Raw genomic sequence first — 17,456 nt, 5'->3', positions numbered from 1 at the left:
GTCAATTTGCAAATATACGCTCCGAGAGGGTAGTGTGGGGGCGGTTGGTGAGGGGCAGGAGAAGCCCACTCACGATGGGAGTGGTGAAAACTGGAAACCATAGAAAATCATGTAGATAATCCAAGAAAACCTTTGCTATTATAAAGCCTTTACGTGAAATGTTTAGAATGACATTTTAAAATGCACTCAAAACAAGCGTTTTATTCATGTTTTCGCTTTCTGTCAAATTTTTTTGTGTGCGTGACAGTTTAAGAACAGTCCCAAAATTCAGAAGAAAAAGTGACTTTATTATCTTACCACCAACCAATTCCACACAAATGTGAGTTTAATTTGTCTGTTTAACTGACAAAAAAACTATGTGCAGAGCAGACTGTTCTTCTCCTTTTTTCCCCAAGTGTTATTACTATCATATAAAGGTAAAACTAAGTTAATCATTGTTAATATTAAGATATAAAAACATTAAAACACTCAGGTTTTAAATGTGTAATGCAAAGGCGATTCACATAAAGGGCCCTCGTGGACATACTGTAATTACCTCTCAACTGAATTGCTTTCTCACACACAAAATAAAAAGCTCTAACATACACAAAAAACAAAAATAAGAAAACCGGTACACAAACATGTCAATAATTTTATTAGATCTTTCACAGAAAGAATTAAATCATCATAAAAATGCTCAATAAAAATCTCGAGAAGTGGATTGCATATGATGTTTTAAATATTTTTCCGTAATTATGAACACGCACACACACACACACACACACACACACACACACACACACACACTTAATCATAATTACGATGAGAAAAAACAATGCGCTTCCTAACAGAAATGAGGTGACCAGTCAATGACGGTGTTATTATATTACGATAATGCATAGCAATGTTACAATAAAAATGGCACACACATACACGCACGCGCGTGCGCACCGACACAAAAAGTCCATTTTCTGAACATAACTACAATACTAAAAACACATGAACATAAGTGAGTCAGTTAGTCCGTTGAGTGCATTCAGAAACATTCAATTTGCATTTTGCTGAACTTAAACAAGTGCTAATTGGCTGCATATTAGTTGTTGCACCAAGTTTACACCACTTAGAACAATGGCCTCCCAAAGTATTTCACACTAATTCTATTGCTTTCGTGAGCACCAATAATTAGCAGTCATTTCATAGAGAACATTGTTTCCTATTTACAGTGGCCTTCCCAGTGAGGTGTGAGTGAACATGCATGCGTCCCAATGAATGCAACACATACAAAACAAAATAGTACATAGCAGTGATTGAGTCCTGCTATAAAAAGTTGCATTGATAGTATTGATAACAGTAACACAGAGTGTACACACGTGCACATTACTCCATGGCATCAATTGCATTGTCTTGCGTGTATAACGGTCACATTTTCACAGGAGCGCGGTCACGTGACCACTTGTGTTTATCGGCACGCACGAATGGATTGAGGCGACACGTTGAAAGACAGCTCTCACCGCTGTCTTTTCGGGTTGAGGTCTGACACTTCATTAGGTACACCTTCACAATCCAATGAGGCAACTTTACAAAGATAATAATGTCATGTCATGTAGTTAAAGACACTGTGAAGTGAATTCAGAGATTTGTTTTGTAATATATGTTTTAAGATAAATCCTGAAAATGTGCAGAGACCGAGAACTATGTGGTACTCAATTGTGGAGACATAGGGTTAGACTGTTTTTCAACATTTCACTTTTGCTGATTTTTGGGGTGTGATTGTGGCTAAAACGGTGCCCGATGACCCACTACGGTATCTAACAGGAGTCGCTCCTCACGCACTGTATAAGAACTTGAACGACTTTGTTCGCATCAGCGTTTATCTGCTGCAGTTGCAACGTGCAGTTAGCTAGTTATGCCAAAATCCAATTTTACTTCGGATAGCCCGTTGATGTGACCGCTTTGGAGCGCCGTCGTTGTTGGCCATGAGCGCTTGTACATCACAAAGGCGAATCGGATTTGACAGCCAGCTTTGCGCTGGCGTGGCTGCTTTAGAGCGCCTCGTTATTGTGGGACTTTTCCAAGCCGTGACAACGAGGTGCTCTATACTTGTGGGATATATTCCCGCCACCGGAGGCTTTTAAGCTAATATATTTTTCTCAAATGTAGTTCTGTACAGGCATGAGAAAGATGCTATATGGAGTCGTAGTAGTGGCGTTTGATTAACTGTTGACAAATCAGCAGTTTGGTTTCAGCGCATTCAGCCGACACACCCACAACACCTGAGAGCAGGTGAACAATTTTGATGCCTCATTTTGAAGCCTCATTTTATATACTTGCCGATTTTTTTTAATCATTCAAATTTGGCCCGATTGTTAACAACACTCTTCTCTGTGGTGTGTCAAATTTAGAAGACATGTATTTTCACTTTACAGGGACTTTAAATTAGATAAAAATACTGGTACTACTACTATTATTACTACTATTAATAATAATCTATTAACTGTACATAATGTATATCAAATACATTTCTATTAAAACCCAAAATTGAACAGAAACAACACATTCAAAGAAACAACATAAAATAATGTATGAAAATGAATTATATAATGCAACAATAAAACATACAAGTAATCATATATAAAAAAAATATAATTGTATAATTTTATCAACATTATTATTATCATGAATAATAATCAATTACTTTATAAAAGGCAAAATTTTTCGACGGGATCTCATTAGCTATATATATATATATATATATATATATATATATATATATATGTATATTGCCTCTGTCCAATAACAAGAGTGTACTGTTGCTCCAAATTGTTTAGTTTTTTTTTTTATTTACATTTTTTTCCTTCTGATTAACACAACTGGGAGCTTCATGCTTGTCATTTAACACTGGTGATATATTTCTCTTTGATAATATGATAAGTGCTAATGATTTTGTATGTATATTTTGTAAGTAGGGTTGAACAAATAATACTTGTGCTTTTTTGTGTGTCTGCGAGTCAGTAAACAAGTCATTGTACCATATATGAGTCTTGATACTGTCATTCTCCATTATTTGTTCATGCTGTGCTACTTTTGAGGTATACTGCAGTTATTACGTTTTTTTTTCTCTTTTCTTTCTTACTTCTTCACATTTTAAAGACCTGTATTGTGAGCTTATAGGATTGCTATTGAATAATGGCAGTGTTAAAACACATTCTGGATATGAGTTTGGTTTAAGCCTTCTCCTCACTTGTATAACATATATTTACACGTGCTCAGCTGCTCTCCAGAAGCTGCAAGTCCCCCTCTTCCTCTTCCCTGTGCTGGTTGCTGCCGTCACGATGCCGCTCGCTCCAGTAGTCGCACTGGTTAAAAGTGTCCGAACGGGGAAAGTCGGCTCCTTCTTTTTGGAGTAGGACGGGAAAGACGTGGTCCACCATCTCACACAGGCGCCCGTAACTGGAGAGGCGTTGACGACAGAGACGTTTAGGGCTGAATGAAGTGTGTGGCGTTGAGTTGATCGGAAAGGGAAAATAACTTACGAGGAGATGTTAGTTTTGGCATGTTCCTGTATCAGCTCCCCCTTTGGATTGACAGTGAAGATCCTGTTGAGAGGAACGCCCACCTCCTTGTAGGAATACACGTCCTGGAATCATGCACATACACATTGAAGTAATGGAAGACCTTTAAAATACGTTTTATTGTGTGTGTGTGTTTGTGTCTCTCTGTGTGTGTGAGATCTCACTGTAGCTCTGTTGCCAAAAGCAGCATAAAAAGGTTCGGTATTGGGATAGAAAAGGTGCTTGATGTCCGTGAGACACTCAATCTTAAACTTCTCGGGTTTCTTCTCAATCACTTCCCTGAAAGGCATAACAACATGTCATTTTCAATTTGTGCTGTATTTCTATGCCTATTCATAGTATTTTATGTCATGACAAATAAAGTATTCAAAATGTTAAGAAAACCGTCATATGGGAAACAAACGGACATATTGTGTATCATTTATGTTATGTACAGGAGAAATAAGTGCTAAGCAAGGGTTTTTGATATGTTTGTGAGCTAATTGTTAGTTAGTGGAATTGAAAAGAAAACAAATCCAACAACATAAGAAAAGAGAATGCATTTGTAATCGTAATCGTAATCATCATCATCATCATCCATCTATTCACTGCTTATCCTGTGTCAGGGTCACTTATGAGCTGAATACTACTACTACTACAGTGAAAAAAGGATAAAATATAAACTTGAAATGCACGCTTTAAGATGACAACAATGTATCCCTCCGGGCGTCCTCCAAATGTTTGTTACAAAATTAACAGGTGCATCTCAAGAAATGTGAGCATCATGGAAAACATAATTTATTTCAGTAGTTCAATTCAACTACGATTGGCTGGCGACCAGTTCAGGGTGTACCCCGCCTCTCGCCCAGAGTCATCTGGCATAGGCTCCAGCACGCCTGGGACCCTAATCAGGATAAGTGGTACGGAAGATGAATGAATGAACGAGTTCAATTCAATTCCCCCCGACCTTCTTCCCCAATGGAGTAGTCCATCTTCCTTATGGCGCATTTGCAGATTTGATTCAGGAAGCTAAAACAAACTTGTTGACGCGGTTGTGAAGAAAATGAAGCGGCAGCTGTAGTTAGTGCATTCTAAAATGTTGTTTCAAATTACAGTACATCATGGAAAATAAATCCTACCTTAATTTCTTTTCTCAAAACTGGACTTAATGGAATTGTATCGCATTGCATAGGTGTACCTAATATTGTGACCAGTGAGTGCGTGTGCATGGAGTGCCACCGACCTGTGCAATGCAGAAAACAGGCTGCTGGGGCTGAGCATCACCGGGCCCATCGGCAGCATCGTTCCCCTCTCGTTGACCCAGTGCAGGTAACCTCGGGTCATGTCCGCCATACCGATGGCCCTCGCCGAGCAGTACATGAATTTATATCCATTTCTGAAACCCACTCGTGTTATAAATATGAAAAAAAATATAAATACTGTATGAATAACGGTTCCGAACTGACACTCACTGGCTGACTTTGTGGTAGAGTCTTGCGATGCCCTGGTGGGTCCAGTCTTTACCCAGCGTGGGGAGGATGTGGCCCAGTGTGTCTGACCTGTAGTGTTCAACTCTGTTCAAAGGTTGCCATCTAGTGGGGGAAAGGTTGCAATTGAAGTACTGTGGTCAGTCTGACCTGGTGATGGTCCCATCGATATCGGAGATGACCAGTTTGTCGTCCCAGTTCCACAGGTAGATGGTGCCATGGCAACGACACGTGCCCTGATACTGTGTGGTCACGCTGAACACTACCTCGTTTGGACCCTCCTTCAGCTGCAGGCTCACCTATCAAGCAACAGCATGCAGAATTTAGTTTTTGTTGGTAGACATTTACAAGCCTTGTTTTTAGAGAGTAGAGATACTGCAAAAATGTAAATAAAATGCCTTCCTAACACCATCCATCCATTTTTGATCTTGTCCTCATTAAGGTCAAAGGTGAGCTGGGGTCTATCCCAGCTGACTGGTGAGGAGCAAGTGGATGAGGTAGTACAACCTGGATTAGTCACTAGCCAATTGCGGGGCACATACTGTATGAACATACAAGCATTCACACTCACTTTCACATGTATGGACAATTTAAAGTCTTCAATGAACTGTGCTGCTTATTAACAACTTTTCTTGAACCTTCACAAAGCAAGAAGCCTATTTATTTTGAATGCTATCCACACACACTCCATAACCCCCAAAATAACAAATGTCAAGTTTAAGTACAAGCTCTAATCCTGGAACTACCTCAAAAATACTGAGCTCTCTAAGTAACACCATTATGTTGTCATTCATTCATTCATCTTCCATTCCGCTTCTCCTCACGAGGGTCGCGGGCGTGCTGGAGCCTATCCCAGTTGACTCTGGGCGAGAGGCGGGGTACACCCGGAACTGGTCGCCAGCCAATCGCAGGGCACATATAAACAAACAATCATTCACACTCACACCTAAGGGCAATTTAGAGTCTTTAATTAAACTACCATGCATGTTTTGGGGATGTGGGAGGAAACCGGAGTTCCCGGAGAAAACCCACGCAAGTACGGGGAGAACATGTAAACTCCACACATGTGAGGCCGGATTTGAACCCGGGTCCTCAGAAGTGTGAGGCAGATGTGCTAAGCAGTCGTACACCGTTCCACCCAGGTAGAGTAATTAAAAAGTTAAAAATTGCATGAAAATAAAAACAAAATGTCTGGATTAAACGTAATTTTGATTGCGTTGCATGTTTGAAATGTAGGCTACTTCTAAGTTTAATTGTACTTCATTTAGTGGTTCTTTTGTTTACCACTAGCCTGCGTACCACAAGTCACGGATATCAACGGAACATATTCTTTCTTTAAGTACACTATTAATTATTAAAGATGCAAGTCTTGTTGTTCAAAGTATACTGTACATTCCATTCATTGTATCTGATGTTCTTCAGTCAACACAATAAGATGTTTTATATTAAAGCAAGAATGTTAATTATGAATGATAATGTTAAGAGCTATCTAAGTAAAGATATTTATAGTCGAAAGTTAAACAACTTTGAGGTTCCAGGCCAACAACCCTCTTGATTTTGATTGATGTCCAATCCACAATGCTTAAAGTAGCAGGCCTCAAGGGTCATTAAAACTCATTCACTGACAGGCCTCCATGTTAACATGGATATTTGAATTCAACAGCCGTCAATGGCAGTGAATGAGTTTTAAGGTGCATGTCTACTGCAATTTCAACCAGTAGTCCTTGCTTTTGCCCCCTAGTGGATCAAAAATGTGTAACAACTATTTCAAAGGTCTGTGAATGTACAGTATTTTATTTGTACAAACATTCATCCATCCATATAGTGGTTTCCCCATCAGGGTTGAGGTTGACATTGGATGAGTTTAAGAATCTTCAATTAACTTAACAGCCATGTTTTTGGAATATGGGAAGAAGGCAGAGTCCCCGGACAAAACCCACCCAAGCAAGCAAACTTCACACAGGAAGGTCGGAGTTGAGATTTGAACCTCAGAACTGAGAGGAAGATGTGCTAACCACAAGTTCACTAACTATCTAATGAAAATAAAAATGTACACGATCTAAGAAAACTTACCAGCTGCTCTGAGGTGAGCCGAAGAGTCTTCTTGTAACAAACGTTACCAGAAGGAAGGAGGGTGTCAGACTGGCGAGTTCCGGACACAAAAGTGGGTCTGTGCTCCTCGTCACTCGAGGACGACTCATCTTTCATTCTGTCAAAGCAACAAATCATTGAGTTTGATGACCACGAGGTGAAAGCTCTGAAATAGAATAAAACAGATGCTTGCGGATATAACCTGATAGCTGTCGCCATGGTAACGGAACTCTCTTCTCTGTCTCCTGCGCCCTCTGTCGCTGACTCCTGAAGCACAAAGAGGTCCTCGAATGGCTGCGTGTCGTGGATCGCGTGACAAATATTTTTATCTGTCCACTCACCGATTTGGATTCACTGTTCCTGCTCCTCCAGGAGAACCACCATCGTCCTCCCTTCTTGGGCATCTTGTCCTTCATGATGTTCTCCACGGACGCCTGGACAAAACCATGCACATACCACGCAAAAACTCACTGGAAACTCAACACTGACCAGCGGAGAACATGATGGACCTACAAAATATCCCACAAAGTAAAGCAAACTGCTATGTCCTGTCACTACCTGAGCAACTGAGATGCATGCAAAGGAAGGATGCGACATCAGCAGGAACAAGACAGTCAAGACAGACAATCGCATGCTCTCTCTCATCAACATGCTGGCAGGAAAAAGCAGAAAGAAAACATCATACAGGCTCAGGAGGTCTGGGCCCAAATAGACCAGGAAGGCAGTATGAGAAGAGGCCAAAAGCAGAAAAGAAATAACTCAAACACCAAAACTTGGGATGGACGGTGGAAGACACAATGTAAGTAAATAAAAGGGAGAACAAGTCAGAAGGGGGACAAAAACATGATATTATTAAAGTGTTAGGATGCTCATCTTAAGCTACATTTCACTCTGGTGTAAAGGCAGTGTGTATTGACACAGTTTCCAACGCGAATCATGTAAATACTGACAAAAACACACACACGTTATCCAGTTAAATTTAAACAAGAGGTACACCAAAGTGAAAATGAGTGACATAAACTAGTGCATAAATTAGCGCAGAGTGCAGAGAAGGGTATGGAAAGAGTTGCAAAGCTCTAAAAGAGCAACCGTTCAGGGTACAGAAATGAAAAAGAGTTGAAGGCCTAATATTTGAGCAGCAAATAGGTCTGTTTGACTTTAAAACAGACACTCCAACGCAGCAGTTCTTCACCGTGTGTGCTGCACAAAGTGTCGGGCCTATAGAGGTCTCTCAATCCTAACTGAATGCAGCAACTAGATACGGTAACCTCCCCCAAAGCCAAGATTCAGAATCCCGAACCTCAGAACTGTATGGCAAACGTGCTAACGACTAGACCATCATGCTGCCACTGAAACTCGTCCAACCTAAAAATAACTCTGCATGTGTGTGCAGTTCGGTATATGATCATTTTCTGATCCAAATTAATGACAGCGTGACATAGTTTAGTGTGGGCACAAAAAAACAGATCATTGTAGTGGTCTTACCTGTGGCAAAGGCTTCTGGTAGACCTGCATGGCCAACATGACTGGAGCCGCTGTATTCCAATTGTAGTACCTAATGCAAAAAAAAAAAAAAGTCAATCACTCACTGGCCACAAAATTAGGTGCACCTGCATGCCAATCTCATGTGATCCAATAAAAGTTACTATATATTTAAACATATTAGTATGCAGCTTTTACATTGGAAGTCATGCTTGTGCAGGCGTACCTAATAAAGTGACCACCGGGTTAATGAGCATGGCTGTAAATAATGCGTGACTATTAACATGCAGTACATTCAAAGTACATGTGTGTTGACATACTTGTTGCCAATCTTCACCACCAGGTTGGGATCGTCGATAAGGGAAGGGTTTTCGGAGAACTGCTGGTACGACACTGCCCTCTCCTGGAAGTGTTCTGTGAAAGCAAATGCGTTTCCCATTATGTGTTAGCATTAGCATAAAGCTAGAGGATTGAGGCTAAACTGGCAGCATTATTCTGATTAATACGAGACTAGCATTAAACAGGAGTTCAGAACATGCAGAGAATTTACTCTCCCATCCCAATATTAATTGATTATTTCCACATAGTCAATCAAGAAAATGAAGTCAAATGCTAAGACTGCATCGTATGACATTAAGCAGCACGGTGCACATTTTTCAGCATCAGCCGAGTCCTGGCCGTACCTCGCGTAATCTCCTTGTTGTCCGAGAGCCCGCCGCACAGCGAGATGGCTACGTGAGGGAGGTCCCCCATGTGGTCCAGGAGACTGTCCACACCACTGTCCATCCCGCAGCTGCCCACTGACTGTGGGGACTGATTTGCACTCCGCACGTCCATCGTCATCACGTCTGAGTCCAACTTCATCGAACTGCTGCCTCCATCACTGCGGAAGTAGTAGAGGGTCACTTTCGTCACTCTTGAGATCAAATAATGCACATTGGATGCAGCCCTTGTATTGGCTTTCATTAGATTGTGTAGGTGTACCTAATAAATTGTCCAGTGTGTGTATATATTGTAATGTTTTTACCTTTTAGGGAAATACAGAGCAGCGACTTCAGGCTCCAGCTCTGTAATATCATCCAGGTATACACCATCAGCACCAAGATGTTGGCTCCTTTTCTCTAACGTGACACAAGTTAAATGATGAGAATTCTTAACACCTGGCTAAGTGGTTCATTATTAATATTTTTTTCAGAATGCTCATACCTTTCCTCTTGGAAGGTGAATCCGTTCTTCTAATCGGACTTCCTCTGCTCCTGTCTTCTTCCAGATGATCAGGGATGATGCTGGGAGCCACTGAACATGCTGTTAAACTCTCCATCTCTGCATAGGACGCACCCACACTCTCCATCGCTCTTCCTGTGGGAAAGAACAGAGATCACACTGGAGCACATGAAATCACCTCGGTTCCCAGCAGTATGCTGCAACTCCACAAACAGAGACTATACCACTCAAAAGTTGCTGATCTGTGGCTTTATGGCACGACGCGACACTGTGATGCCTTATTTTCCAAAATGATACAACGAGAGTCTGAATTACAAGCCTAACGAGTATAAGGGGTGTAGAACAAGGATGGATGAATGAATGGTGAGAGCAGCTGCAAAAAGGTTATGAGGTGAAGAACATGAGTACAATTTCTCAATCTTACCATGCTCTTCTGCAATCCTTCCCCCACTCCCACCGTTGGGTCGCTTGTCTTGACTGTCAGCCTGCATGTCCCCTTGCTGAGAGATATAGAGAGGTCGGGAGGGGGTTCCGGCGTCACTGATGCTCCTGAAGTGAGTGCTGGAGGACACTGGGATGGAGACCGATGTGGGAAAGTCCTGCTTCCGATGGGAAGTCAGGAAGGATGGCTAAAACATGAGAGCATGGGCTCAGAGAGGTTTTCATGGGTACACCATGTGAACAAAAGAGACACACCTAGAACTTAAAAAAAAAATAGATTCAGTCAACAGCTTGGCGTGACACCTTTGCTGCCCTGCGATTTTCATTTCGAAACAATTTGGGGAAGGCACTTTTCTGTTCCAGCATGACTGTCTGTCTCTATGTGTGCACAGCATGGTCCATAAAAGTAGATTTGGTGAGGAAGAACTTGACTGGAGCCATGTCCTCAAACTCATTATAAAGCTGAGCTAAAACAGACATACCCTGAAGTCTCGAAGAAAGTCTTCAAGATAGAGGAAAGAAAGAACAAAAGAGTGGAAGCTATATTATAGTGGCCAACATATAATGTTCATTCCGTTCAGTTCACTCTTTGACAGTTCCTTCCAACAATCATTTTTGTCTGTGACATATTAAATATGTATCCTCCAGTATGGTAATACTTCTTGACAACGCTTTGCAGATAGTTGAAGACCTCGGTGCGTGTACCTGAGCGGCCTGTGGCAGCTCCCCCCAGGTCCACAGCATCTCAGGGTTGTCTTTCGCCCCACTGGCCAGCTCGGAGTCGCTCTTGGGCGTTGAAGACAGAGAGTCGTCTGGGTTGCTGAGAAAGTCACACGCTTTAAAAATAAATCGGGGCTTCATTTGTTTAGCAGCCAGAACCGTATTACAGAAATATATATATATAGATTTTTTCATGTGCAGAGTTAGTCAGTGCACAGCGTCCTCTCGGGAAGTCAAAGTGATACCTAAGGTCGCAGGAGAAGTGAGACGTCTGCTGCGGGCAAGAGATGGACAGACCGCAGGACGGCGGGATGGAGACAGTCTCCTTAATCACATGACTATGAGAAGATAACAAGATACAGAAGAGGAGCAAATGAGAAAACTGACAGGCAGTCAATCATGTAATTAACATTGTGTAGTCCCCGCCAAGCAAACGCTGGCTAGCAGTTGGACTGCAATACAAATAGACCTGTTAATGATTTAACGATTGACCTCAGCCACCTCTACAATCTTGCTTTGGCTGTCATTTTGAAATAAAACAACTATATCTCAACATTTTTTCACAACTTGAGGTTTGAAGAAGATAGTTGCAAAAGTGGCATTGGAAGAAAGGTGACAACAGGGATGAACTGAATTGATGACTTCAGCTACGTCAAACATTTTTGCCAGATGTTGTTCAAAATGTCCATAAAAGATGGTGGTCAGGTAACAAGAAGCATGTAATGATTTCATATTTGACCTCAACTAACTCAATTCAAATGAATGGATCTGACATAAAACAATAGTGTCTAAGGATGAGAAAATCCTTATTATAACATTGCCACTGGCAAAGAAGTGACATGGATGATAGTTTGACTTTTAATCCTGGCAAAAATGATGACAAGATGTATCTATGTGTCCATGTAAGCGTGCCGTGTGGCCACGCGTTACCTCTGTGGACGTGTCCTGTCCGTACTGGTGTGCGTGTTGGCTGCAGATCCTTGATCACTGTATAGAGTTCTGGTCACAAAAACACAACCACACCGCAGTTTGAGTTGAACACCTACACATGAACAAAAGTGCGCAATTTGCATAAATAGTCAATTACTGTCATGTGGTCAATTAAAATATGTGTGATAGATATGCCCCTGCCCTCCTCCTTTTTTTTTGACTCAAACTTCTTTTTTTCCACTGCGTCTCAGGAATGTTCCCATGCCATCTGGGTGGTAAGACTTCCTAAAAAAGCCTGGAAAGCCAGCAGCAGGGACACTGCTGCGGCTCATTATGTCAAGGAAAGAGAGAGCGCTGTGGGAACGGGACACATTCCTGGAGCGCCTCCAACGACTGGAGTTGCTTCTCAAGGGGCTTTGCACCCTCACACACAAATATGTGCATTAGATCTCTTCTTGAAATGCATGTGGGGATTCACAACAGGACCACAATTCAATATTGGACGTACAGTACCCTAGATAGGGATTCATTAAAGAGACACACACACACCTTCCACCGTCAACTTCTCTCTCGTCATCAGAGCTCAGGTCAATAGTGAACATGTTATCGTCATCCGAAAACTCCTCTCCGCTTTCGTCCCTTCTTCCTCCTCCTCCCTCTGGCCGGGCCTTCCTCCTTCTCTTCCTCCTCTTCTTGTTCACGCCTCCGTCGCCCTGCTGCGGCCCGACGCTCTGGACCGGAAGCGAGCCGCACATCATGCTGTCTGTTTGCCGACAGCACAGAACGGTGTCAACAAAAGCCCCCGAAAGTGAGCTCGTTTCCAAGTTGTGTACCATGGTGACGTGCGCTGCTCCTGCTCAACTGGGAGTCCATCAGCTCCTCACCCGTCGACATGATGGGCGACGTCGCCAGGTGGGCCGGAACTACTTCCTGTTATGAAGTCAGGTTCAAAAAACTCCGATTGATACCTTAATTTATCCCTAAAGGTCTAATGAAGAGGGATTGACAAGGATGATGTACTTCGATGCCATAATTTGTATTTTGGGACAGATATACAATACAACAAGAGGCAAAAAAAAAAGAAAAGGCTTTTACAAAGAAAATAATGATCGTTTTACTACTGGACTAGTCTACAATGTGCATGATTGACTGGTAGGTGAAAAGGTGATCCCAATGTTTATAAGAGTCAGGAAGTAATGAAAGCAAGATTAAATTAGTGTTTTGGAAGACGATCCTCTGAGATGAGCACTTCTTAATTACACTCTTGGAGAGAATGTTAAATTGAATAATTAAATACTCGTAAGTCGTCCTTCTTCCCTCCAAGAAGTGCTCTTTGTTACCCTTACACACTCACTTTGCCTATATCAAATAATATAATATATAATATCACAACGAGTCATACATTTTTCAAATCTAATGAAAAATAAACAGGAATGAATTGACTGGACATTTCCAAAATATTTTACATTTATATTATTATTATTGTGCATATCACTATTGTTTTAAAGTAGCTCTGCGTTGTGCAGTGAAACAATCAACACTCACCAGTGTGTTTTCAGCTTCTTTAACAAAGAAGGCTTCTCCGTTCTCCCCCAGCTTCATGTGCAAACTCACTGGCTCGCCATTGATCTCAATGTCCACCTGCACAGAAAAATAAACACTCTATGCTCATCCTAATCATATATTCTAGGGTGACATTTGGTGGACTTTATTTAACTAAATTGGTATTTGCTAAATGCAGTAAAGTGCTAGAAAACTGTGGCTTTCGCAGAGCTCACATATCCAAATATACAACAAATACGGTATACGGAGCGCGATGGTCATCTCACCACTTTCTCCCGCGAGCGCAGGACGCCCATCTTGCCGAAGCGCACGTGGAATGGCGAGCAGTGCAGGGAGCCATTGGGCTGGCGCACCACGATCACGTCGATGCAGCCGGACAGCGTGGCGGGGTTGAGGCCTCTGTACAGCTCTTTGACCTGCACAAACACCTGGCCCGCCAGCTGACCCACATAATTCATGGTCTACAACTGGACACAGAGACATTGAGTCAATGATGGCAGTCAAGCACGCTAATCTTATTCTGATACACAACATTTGACCGTTTCATAAAAGCATTGTGCCTCTTGTTCAGGATGGGCGAGTTATTATACTGTATTTATCAGTCCAAACTGTTAAATATGAAATATTGGACATTGTATACCATAGTCCTCACCAAGCAACCAATTACATTCCTCTGATGTCATCATCTATTCTGCTCACGGTATCTAGAGGGCTTATATGCAGTGTCTGTGAGTTGCTATTAAACACGGCGAAATACTCTGCAAGCGACCTTTCCACAATGAACTAGTTTGTGCAGCGGCCAAAGAATATGCGCAAGAAGTTACCGTTGGCCTAATGTTTTTCCATTTAATTGTTTTATATTTAGGGTCTAGAAGTGTTTTTTATCAAAAATACTCACTGCAGTGATGACCTTACTACCGCAAGGGCGTAGGTAAACAACTCGTTCCGACTTACGTACAAACTTCCCCCAATAGGAACGGAACTTGTATTAACAAACATCTTCAATTGCTTTCTTTTGTTGACATTTTGGGAGGGATTTTGTTGCTTAAATGAGCTGAAATGCAGTCTTCAGGGTGGGCGATAAGGTCTGTTTCGTAATCGCCAGGCTGCTTCCTGACATGCTCCAAAATATGAATTATTGATCATATCATTCCAGGCCATTCGTACAAAAGATGCATAATTAATTCATTATTTAGTCATCTATTTTTGTACTCAATGTTGCATTTTTTTCCTTAGTGTTAGAGTTCAAGGGGAGCAAAAGGAGTGTTTTTCTTCTTTTGTTGAAATGACATCGAAATTGCTCTTTTTGCTGTCTGCAATTTAATGCTTAAAAAAAATATATAATTAAAAAAAAAAAGATATTGGAACAAAGATGAATGATGCTGCACAGATCCAGCGGACCGAAAAGCTCTCAACCCAGGATGCCAAACAAGGCGAGCAAGATAGAATGAATGACTAGTGATTGTGTTTATACAGTATAAGGGCTTATAATACCTGACTGTAGACACAAACGGAAAAAAAAAGAAGGAAGTATTAAATATTTGTGGTTGAGGGGTTACTGAAGGACAAAAGAGTACACTTCAATGCCAGATGGCTTCACCTTTTGGCAACCTAACAACAATCAAAATGATCACTACAGATTTAAGGCCTTCTGTTCTTGAAGTCACGCTACACAAGAACTGCATGACTGTTTTAGTCTCACTGCCATCACGACATGACCTAAAGAAATATGGAGTCTACGGAGGCCACTCTTCTGGGAAGTCTTTCTCCAAGGTGCTGTGGCGTGGCTGTGCGACCAATCATCCAGAAGGACATCTGTGACAGGTCACCAACGAGCGACCTGAAAAACGGCCTGACTCACAATGGCTGTTCCATCCAGTTTTATTTCCACTGCAAACTCATCCAACCATGTGTGGTTCATGGACCTTGTTCCATGTACTTTGGAGCACAAAAGGGCTGTCCGCAAAGTCGGAAGCATTAAATTGTCCCGAAAAATGTATATTTAAGATTCAGGGGAAACTCAATGGTCTCGCTCAGACGAGTCAAAGTGTGCTATGAGCATCAGTAGTGGTACGTGGGGTCTCTCTCTTTCTCTCTTGAGTTACGCAAAAGAATTGCTGAATTAAAATCATGACTAAAACTGTCAACATTTAAAATTTGCAACGTAATCAAACATAATAGAATATGAAGCTATGCATACAGCCTGGTATTTATTCTTTTACTTTTCTAGTACAGTGCATTTTTTTCATCTGTTTGTTTTTAAACATTTATTTTGGTCCCATTTTTCTTTTTATTTTACGCTCGACTTTTTTCTTTAGCTACTGATTTAAGTGCAGTGTTCGCGTTCAAACCGGGAATAGTGTTAAAATGGCTTACAATAACAACATCATCTATCATGAAACCCTTTTGAGCAATAAAACCTTTGTCTTGTTTATTTGTTTTTTGATGAACACTGAGGCCTACTACATTGCTGTATTTTAATGTTTGTCATTATTCAATTCTGAGGTGGTACCCGGTGTAAAAATGTCGAGAACCACTGGTCTAGCCCAACCCTGGACTGATTAATAAACGGATTAATCATCTTATCTCGCATGACCTTTTATTAATAAGGACTTTTTTTTTTTTTTTTTGTGTCAGCAGCATGAACAGGGACATTCTGGCAGAGGTGATTCACCGCACCGTAGCAACAATTAACACAATGACCATGACATTACTGTCATGGTGGACTTCATTTAACACTGTTTATTATTGTGGTTGTAGTTTTCCGTCATGTAGAACTACGCTGCATGAAACATATGAGAAACTACTACAGGTCGACACCGCCGCAAACTATCACCACAATAATAAACACGTTGCATAACTGCGTGTTTGAACACTGCGATGTATTTGCCAGCATGTCTCAACAATGCAGATAGCTGAGTGAACATACTGCTTTGTTTACACTGACCATGTGCAATCTGGAACACACGCGCACACGCTGAGGACCTGAACAGCCAATCATAATGCGTATATATTACGTAATAAACAATCACGGGACAACTGGTGGGGGTCATTCAGCGCAGGAACCTTCTTGTTTTGGACACTCTCCCCACATTGTGATGACAAGCATGTACAATAACGCATCATCTTTGTGGAAAACAACAAGCATGAAGCACTTGGTGGGTGAAAGAATACGTAAATAAACTATACGGCAATGACATCGGTCAACGGACAAAAATAACGGAAAATGTGGTATGTGCTCGCTATCGTGGCGCTTAAAAAGAACGATAACACAAATGACATCGAGTGTAAGAATAGACAGTACAAGTCACGTGGGAGGCACGTAAACATGTTACACGGGGGTGGGGGGGGCACGCCTTGCTCCACATACAAGACGTGATAACACACGAGCGTGCATGCGTGATGTTACTTACATGATCGGCAGGCTCCGCTGGAAGTGAGGCGTTTAAATGCGTTACCTGGGTGTCCTCAGGTCAAACATGATCACAAACATCCCTCTGCTACATGCTCGCGTGTTTGTTTGTTTGTTTTTTCATCCTCGACTCAAGGCTGCGTCGCTATTTAAACTGCGGCGCAAATATTCCTCCCACTGCCACAGCGCCGCAAGTAAAATGGCCGCTGATTGGCTGCACCCCAGTGACGTCACCCGGGAGTTCTGCTCCCGTGTTCTTTTAACTGGTAAAAAAAAAAACACTTTTTTTTTCATGATTTCCTGGCAAGCCAGGCAGTTTTTTTTTTTAGCTTGCAAGACATATCATGTGATGTATGTAAACATATTTTTTATACTTTTTAGTAATGCATTTAGTGTTCACTAAATTAGTAAATATAATAAATACATATATGTGCAATAATATATATTTTAACATATGTAGGCCTACTATATATATATATATATAGACACACACGCACACACATATATGTGTGTGTGCGTGCGTGTTTGTACATATACAGTATATATTCACACACACACAGATATTTATTTTATTTA

General features: G+C 41.5%; 1 protein-coding gene across 2 annotated transcripts; it reads right to left on the bottom strand.

Moving 5' to 3' along the window:
- Nucleotides 1-617: 617 nt before the first annotated feature.
- Nucleotides 618-17,044, bottom strand: lpin1a (lipin 1a). Of its 2 annotated transcripts, XM_061765877.1 has the most exons (23): nucleotides 16,882-17,043; nucleotides 13,735-13,935; nucleotides 13,451-13,546; nucleotides 12,739-12,835; nucleotides 12,455-12,668; nucleotides 11,906-11,974; nucleotides 11,221-11,313; nucleotides 10,961-11,075; nucleotides 10,239-10,443; nucleotides 9,797-9,949; nucleotides 9,618-9,711; nucleotides 9,274-9,473; nucleotides 8,911-9,004; nucleotides 8,594-8,663; nucleotides 7,450-7,542; nucleotides 7,311-7,375; nucleotides 7,091-7,226; nucleotides 5,168-5,316; nucleotides 5,003-5,089; nucleotides 4,774-4,926; nucleotides 3,716-3,830; nucleotides 3,513-3,616; nucleotides 618-3,429 (listed from the first exon to the last, which is right to left on the bottom strand). In XM_061765877.1, the coding sequence occupies exons 2-23, from the start codon at nucleotides 13,924-13,926 to the stop codon at nucleotides 3,246-3,248; spliced, it is 2,778 nt and encodes a 925-aa protein (XP_061621861.1). In that variant the 5' UTR covers nucleotides 13,927-13,935; nucleotides 16,882-17,043; the 3' UTR covers nucleotides 618-3,245. The 2 variants fall into 2 exon arrangements, with proteins under 2 accessions (XP_061621861.1, XP_061621862.1); XM_061765878.1 differs by having other exon boundaries at nucleotides 13,735-17,044.
- Nucleotides 17,045-17,456: the final 412 nt, after the last annotated feature.

Source organism: Phyllopteryx taeniolatus, chromosome 2 (genome assembly GCF_024500385.1).
Source record: "Phyllopteryx taeniolatus isolate TA_2022b chromosome 2, UOR_Ptae_1.2, whole genome shotgun sequence".
In the NCBI taxonomy this organism is placed as follows: domain Eukaryota; kingdom Metazoa; phylum Chordata; class Actinopteri; order Syngnathiformes; family Syngnathidae; genus Phyllopteryx; species Phyllopteryx taeniolatus.
This window is presented reverse-complemented; position numbering and strand designations above follow the sequence as displayed.